This window comes from Rhinatrema bivittatum, chromosome 3, assembly GCF_901001135.1.
Source record: "Rhinatrema bivittatum chromosome 3, aRhiBiv1.1, whole genome shotgun sequence".
In the NCBI taxonomy this organism is placed as follows: Eukaryota; Metazoa; Chordata; class Amphibia; order Gymnophiona; family Rhinatrematidae; genus Rhinatrema; species Rhinatrema bivittatum.
In genome coordinates this window covers 495,576,812-495,583,855 of record NC_042617.1, presented here as the reverse complement: position 1 = coordinate 495,583,855, position 7,044 = coordinate 495,576,812, and the positions used below count along the sequence as shown (strand labels likewise).

The following is a 7,044-nucleotide window of genomic DNA, read 5'->3' as shown; positions in this document are numbered from 1 at the left end:
AACCCACCCCCGACCCTTTAAATTAAATCCCTCACCCTCCCGAACCCCCCCCAAATGACTTAAATAACCTGCGGGTCCAGCGGCGGTCCGGAACGGCAGCGTTCCGGAACGGGCTCCTGCTCCTGAATCTTGTTGTCTTCAGCCGGCGCCATTTTCCAAAATGGCGCCGAAAAATGGCGGCGGCCATAGACGAACACGATTGGACGGCAGGAGGTCCTTCCGGACCCCCGCTGGACTTTTGGCAAGTCTCGTGGGGGTCAGGAGGCCCCCCACAAGCTGGCCAAAAGTTCCTGGAGGTCCAGCGGGGGTCAGGGAGCGATTTCCCGCCGCGAATCGTTTTCGTACGGAATATGGCGCCGGCAGGAGATCGACTGCAGGAGGTTGTTCAGCGCGGCGCCGGACCCCTCGCTGAACGACCTCCTGCAGTCGATCTCCTGCCGGCGCCATTTTCCGTACGAAAACGATTCGCGGCGGGAAATCGCTCCCTGACCCCCGCTGGACCTCCAGGAACTTTTGGCCAGCTTGTGGGGGGCCTCCTGACCCCCACGAGACTTGCCAAAAGTCCAGCGGGGGTCTGGAAGGACCTCCTGCCGTCCAATCGTGTTCGTCTATGGCCGCCGCCATTTTTCGGCGCCATTTTGGAAAATGGCGCCGGCTGAAGACAACAAGATTCAGGAGCAGGAGCCCATTCCGGACCGCTGCCGTTCCGGACCGCCGCTGGACCCGCAGGTTATTTAAGTCATTTGGGGGGGGTTCGGGAGGGTGGGGGATTTAATTTAAAGGGTCGGGGGTGGGTTTTAGGGGGTTTTAATGTGCCGGTTTTGCGATTTTTCGATTTTTCGATTTTTCACGATTTTTCACGATATTTTACCCCCCCAAACGGCAACAATACGATTCCCTCCCCCTCCCAGCCGAAATCGATCGTTAAGACGATCGAGGACATGATTCACATCCCTAATATAGAGTTTGTCCAACAATCTACAATGTCTGAAAGAATAAGTCTGTGGATTAAGTTATCAACTTTATATTGGACTAGCTATTTAATAGTTGTTTTTTATTTTATTTATTTATTTGGGCATTTTTATTTACTGAACATATTGTATACATATTGTATACCTTCTCCAAATATTGCTCATTTAAATTACATCAGAGAAAGGGCTATATCCATTGCAGGGCCCCAGCTGTGGAACTCTCAACCCCAGGAAATAAGGTTGGAATCTGACATTAAAGTATTTAAAAAGGGTATTAAAACTTGGCTATTCAATCAAGCCTTCCAAGAAATTTAATCTAAGGATTATACTCACCTTTAATATAAGCTCTTAGGGGTAGATTTTATAATTTAGCGTGAACGCGTACTTTTGTTTGCGTACCAGGCGTGAACAAGAGTACGCGGGATTTCAATAGATACGCGCGTAGCCGCACGTATCCATTAAATTCCGGGATCAGCGCACACAAGGCTGCCAATTTTGGGCAGCCTGCGCGCGCCGAGCCGTGCAGCCTGCCTCCATTCCCTCCGAGGCCACTCCGGGGGCTGTTCCAGAGGGCGCGGCCATGCACTTGGAATGTCCCCGGGCCGAAACCATGCCCGCGGCGCCATTCCCGAAACGTTGCGTCACCCGCGCCACGCCCCTGAAATGTTGCGTCACGACCGCCACGCCCCCGCCACGTCCCCGCCACGCCCCGGGACTTACTCATGTCCCGGGGCTTGCGCACACCGCCGAGCCTATGCAAAATAGGCTTGACGTGCGCAGTGGGGGTATGGGGTAGATTTTCGGGGGGTACGCGCGTAGGATACGCGCGTACCCCTTTGAAAATCTACCCCTTAGTTAATTATTTTATCTCTGCTCTTTCTGTTCTGCCTCTTTACCGTTTAAATTTTGTTTATTTATTTTACTATTTTATTTGTTTAATAGTTTATTATGAAACTCTGTATTTTCTTCTCTCCATTTAATTTTGGAAACGCAAATATTTTTAGATGAATACAACTATTGTAAACCGATGTGATATGTTCTCATGAAACTTCGGTATATAAAAATTAAATAATAATAATAATAACAATAACCCTTCACGTGGGTTTATATCACAGTTAGCCAGTGAAATGTGACCAAAGAGAGTGCTAAATGTTCATGCATATAAATTCACGCTGCGTATTTTAAAGCCAACCTGCATGCACAATAAGCCTTCTTGAATACTACAGTGATACCTCGGTTCTCGAACATAATTCGTTCCAGGAGGACGGTCGAGAACCAAATTGTTCGAGAACCGAAGCAATGAAACCCAATAGGAAATAATGGAAACTGGATTAATTCGTTCCAAGCCCCAGAAAATGCCTATTTACTGGCCTAATTTGTATATAATATGTAGAAAAACATGAGTCTCAACAAGAAATAAAAGTGTACAGTATGTATTAAAAAAAATAAAATAAAATGTACTGTAAAGTACAGTAAATTGTGTTTCATTTACTGTACCTGTACCAACCTTTATTGTCTTGAAGGGGAGTCCTCTTCAATAAAAACAGAGGGTAACTGCTCTTCGGGTGTTTCTGTTCTCTGTATCTTTTGCTGAGGAGAATCAGAATCTTTCTCTGCAGTTGCTTGTCTGATTTCTTTACGGAAGAATTTTTCAATTTTTTGCTGTTTTTTTCTCCTTTCAGAAATTTTGCGGAAAGTGGACATAACATTGTCATTAAAAATTTTAACTGCTCTATTTGCTACCACTTTATCAGGGTGATGTTGTTCAACAAAGTTTGCGATTTCTGCCCATTTTGCACACATTTCATGAATAAGGCCACTAGAAATATCCTCCACTCTCTCCTCTTCTTCAGAAGAAATTTCTTCCACCATATCCTTCTGCTGCTGTTGTTGTAGGTGCATCAGTTCCTCGGTGGTTAACTCAGCAGCGTGACCTTCCACAAGTTCGTTGATGTCATCTTGTTGAATGTCAAGGCCCATGGTCTTTCCTATGGCCACAATATCATCAACCACAGCAACATCTTCATCAACGACAGGAGCTGACTCAGCTTCTAAACCCTCACTGTCCCTTTCGGGCCATAGTTTTCGCCATGCCGCATACAATGTGCGATGAGTGACATTACTCCAAGCAGTGTCAATCAAGTTTACACAATTTAGGATGTTGAAGTGTTCTTTCCAAAATTCCCTCAGAGTTAACTGTGTGTCATTTGTCACTTCAAAGCACTTCCGGAAGAGGGCCTTTGTGTACAATTTCTTGAAATTGGATATGACCTGTTGGTCCATGGGTTGCAGAATAGGGGTTGTATTGGGGGGTAAGAATTTTACTTTGATGAAGCTATAGTCATCAACTAGATCTTCCTCTAAAGCTGGGGGGTGAGCAGGAGCATTGTCCATCACTAATAGACATTTTAAAGGCAATTTTTTTTCTGCCAGGTATTCCTTCACTCGAGGTGCAAAAACTTCACGCACCCACTCTGTAAAGAATTGTCTGGTAACCCAAGCTTTGGTGTTAGACCGCCACATCACAGCCAATTTACTCTTCATTACATTGTGCCTTTTGAATGGCCTGGGATTGTCTGAATGGTAGACAAGCAAGGGTTTTACCTTGCAATCACCACTTGCATTTGCACAAAACAAAAGAGTAAGCCTATCTTTCATAGGCTTGTGCCCTGGTAGCGCTTTCTCCTCTTTGGTTATGTAGGTGTTGGCTGGCATTTTTTCCCAGAATAATCCGGTCTCATCGCAGTTGAACACCTGCTCAGGAACAAACCCTTCTGCCTTGACATAGTCACTAAATTCTTTAATGAAGTTATTAGCAGCCTCCTGGTTTGCACTAGCTGCTTCCCCATGCCTAGTGACGCGATGTATGCCACTTCTATGTCTGAAATTCTCAAACCAACCTCTGCTGGCTTTAAACGTGAAAGCACCTTCACCACTTGTACCAGGTGTTTCTTTGTTCAGATCACTGAATATTTGTAGTGCTTTCTCACAAATAACGACCTCATTGATGCTGTCACCTGCTAACTCTTTTTCTTTAATGAAAATAAGGAGCAGCTTCTCCATTTCCTCCATTATCTGAGGCCTTTGCTTAGTTATCAGCGTTACACCTTTGGCAACATTGGCAGCCTTTATAACAGCTTTATTCTTAAGGAAAGTAGAGATGGTTGATTTTGGCATGCCATACTCAGCAGACAGATCCGAAACACGTGTGCCCTGTTCATATTTGGCAATGATTTCTTTCTTCAGCTCAATAATTGTTCTCACAGCTTTCCGCTTACCTTTGTCTGCATTACCACTTCTGGCTTTCTTTGGACCCATGTCTAAGGGTTAAATTCAGTGTAAAGCGTGACTCTCTCCACAAAGCGTGACTCTCTCTCTGCACTCACACTGATGACGCAAGCAAGGCGCGCTGGGCCGAATGAACGCCATTCGGCTCAACTCGGCTCATCTCGGAAGTTCGAGTTCCAAATATTTGTTCGGATTCCAAGACAAAAGTTTCTCGAATCTCCTGGTCGAATACCGATTTGGTCGAAAGTCAAGGCGTTCGAGAACCGAGGTATCACTGTATCTGTTTTTAGCACATATAAAACTCCCTTAATATGTATGCTAAACTTTATTTCACGTGTCCCTTTGTCTTATAAAATCTAATTTTTTAAAACCTAATTATCATTTACCTGTTTAAAAAACAAGATTATGGGAGGCTATCCTATGCTTGCTTTCACTGCGGTGAGACTTTGAATTTTTCTACTGACCTGTTTGTGCTGAGGGAGATCGGGACGCCGGCTTGGCTGACGTCAGAGGGCGGCGCCGGAAGACCCTTGAAAAGGTGCCTCCCGTGAGAGATCCCCTGAGGCTATCCTATGCTTGTTTTCACTGCGGTGAGACTTTGAATTTTTCTACTGACCTGTTTGTGCTGAGGGAGAACGGGACGCCGGCTTGGCTGACGTCAGAGGGCGGCGCAGGAAGACCCTTGAAAAGGCGCCTCCCGTGAGAGATCTCCTGAGGCTATCCTATGCTTGCTTTCACTGCGGTGAGACTTTGAATTTTTCTACTGACCTGTTTGTGCTGAGGGAGAACGGGACGCCGGCTTGGCTGACGTCAGAGGGCGGCGCCGGAAGACCCTTGAAAAGGCACCTCCCTTTCGACGCGTCGTTGAATCGGCGCGTCGTCGAAGCCGCGCGCGTCCAAGGGGCGCGCGCGACTTTGCCCGACTTCGCCCGACCTAGCCCAGGTCATATTCTTTTAAATTGTATTTCCGAATATAGGTTTTGAGGAAAGTGCTACATAGTCAAGAATTGATATATATTTTTTGTTTACCTGTTTATATAAAATGTTTGATAATGCCTGCGAAGAGGAAAGGGAAGGTTCGGATCTTCCCCCCAGATTCAGCTATACCCACCTCAACTCAGTTGGAAATCCATCAATTCCTGACCCAGCTGGGGAAGCAAGGAGCTGATGAAGCCGTTGGAGTTTCCCTAGGAGGAGAATTGGGGAACTCCCGTGAAGAGGCGTCCTTAAGCCCAGATACCAGACCACCACCGGTACAGCTTGCATCTGAGGAACAGGCTGTTCATTTGACCAACCTATTAGGGCAAGGAACTAATGAACAGGAGGGAGCCCAGTCCTCAAATTTAGAACCATCATTGCAGGAAATTGTAAGACCAGAGAAGGTGACCCTTGAAGCAATTTGGGATGCAGTCAAAAGCTTGAATGGAGCCATGAACCGTTTGGAAAAAAAGATGGATACAATAACTCTTGAAAGTCAGGGTAAGATTCAACAAATGTATACTAATCTAACAGAGGTATCTAAAAAAGTAAATAAAAATGAGGAAGATATGAAAATGCTACAAAAATTGAATGTTATGGTAGTAAAAGAACAAACAGCTATTTCACATCGTTTAGAATTGATAGAGAATAAAGCACGACACTTAAATGTGCGTATTACTAATTTCCCACAGGTGCTAGGGGAACTACCTTATAATTCCTTAAAAAAATACATGAAAGAAGTACTAGGGTATTCTGAAAGTGATTTTCCTGCTATTAATACATGTTATTTTTTATCAGTAAAATCCCCAGTACCTTCTAATTTATCAAATTTTTTGGAGGATTCATCATTAGAAGTACTACATAGAAACACTCTGTTAGTTTCTTTTATTTTAGTAAAAGATATTAGTACCCTAATGAAGAGATATTTTCAAAAATTTCCAACTATGTTCCATGGACAAACCTTGAAAATTTACCCTGACTTGGCTCCCATCACAAGGATGAAACGGAAATAATTTTTAAAATTGAGACAAAGGGTGACTAATTTAGGTTTCACCTTTTTCCTAAGATATCCCTGTCGATGCGAGCTAAAGAAAGGGGAATGTGAATATGTGTTTTTTCAATCAGAACAATTAATACAGTTTTTAGAAGCTCAACAACAACCTACTGCATCTACCCCGTTGCCCAATGTGACACCTAATGAGGTAATACAATTAAGTGAGTGAGAATGGGGCAACATATATAAAATATACAGCTGGAACAAATGAATAGCTATCGATAATTGTTTTCAAATTAATCTCCTTTGTATTTGAATTCCTCAATAGCCTCAATGTTTTTCTATATTTTTATATAGAAGTCATCATGATTTTTGTTATTCCTTTTTCATGTTTAAATATGCAAATAAGGAAATAATTAAGTTACTTATGAAAATTGAAGTTTGTTAAGCTTTAGGTAGTTTCTATTTTGCGAAAAATGTGTATTAAAATGATAAAATGAGATTTCAAAAATGTAACTTACTTAGCTTTGGAAATATAATTATCGTGTATTTGAATATTTGAAAAATCAAAAATAAAGAATTAAAAAAAAAAAAACAAAAAACAAGATTATGTTAGTAGAACTCCTCTGTATGCTTAAAATAGATTTTTATCTGCAAACCATTCCCCCCTATTGTTAATGTTACGGAGTTCACCCTGAGGCCCGGTTAGGAGCTCGGAAGTACGGTCCATCTAGATAGGAATGTGAGCCCTTGAGCCGCAGCATGACTCAGGGAGGAGCCCCAAGGTACACCGTGGAAGACGAGCTGATACAA

The 7,044-nt window shown here is 43.4% G+C and overlaps 1 protein-coding gene across 1 annotated transcript; it reads right to left on the bottom strand.

Annotated features, from left to right (window-relative positions):
• Positions 1-2,480: 2,480 nt before the first annotated feature.
• LOC115088633 (tigger transposable element-derived protein 1-like) lies at positions 2,481-4,289 on the bottom strand. Its single transcript, XM_029596894.1, has one exon. The coding sequence runs from the start codon at positions 4,287-4,289 to the stop codon at positions 2,481-2,483; it is 1,809 nt and encodes a 602-aa protein (XP_029452754.1).
• Between the last annotated feature and the right edge of the window lie 2,755 nt (positions 4,290-7,044).

Excerpts from the sequence above, each read along its gene's own strand:
- LOC115088633 (XM_029596894.1), bottom strand. The coding sequence starts at position 4,289 with ATGGGTCCAAAGAAAGCCAGAAGTGGTAATGCAGACAAAGGTAAGCGG.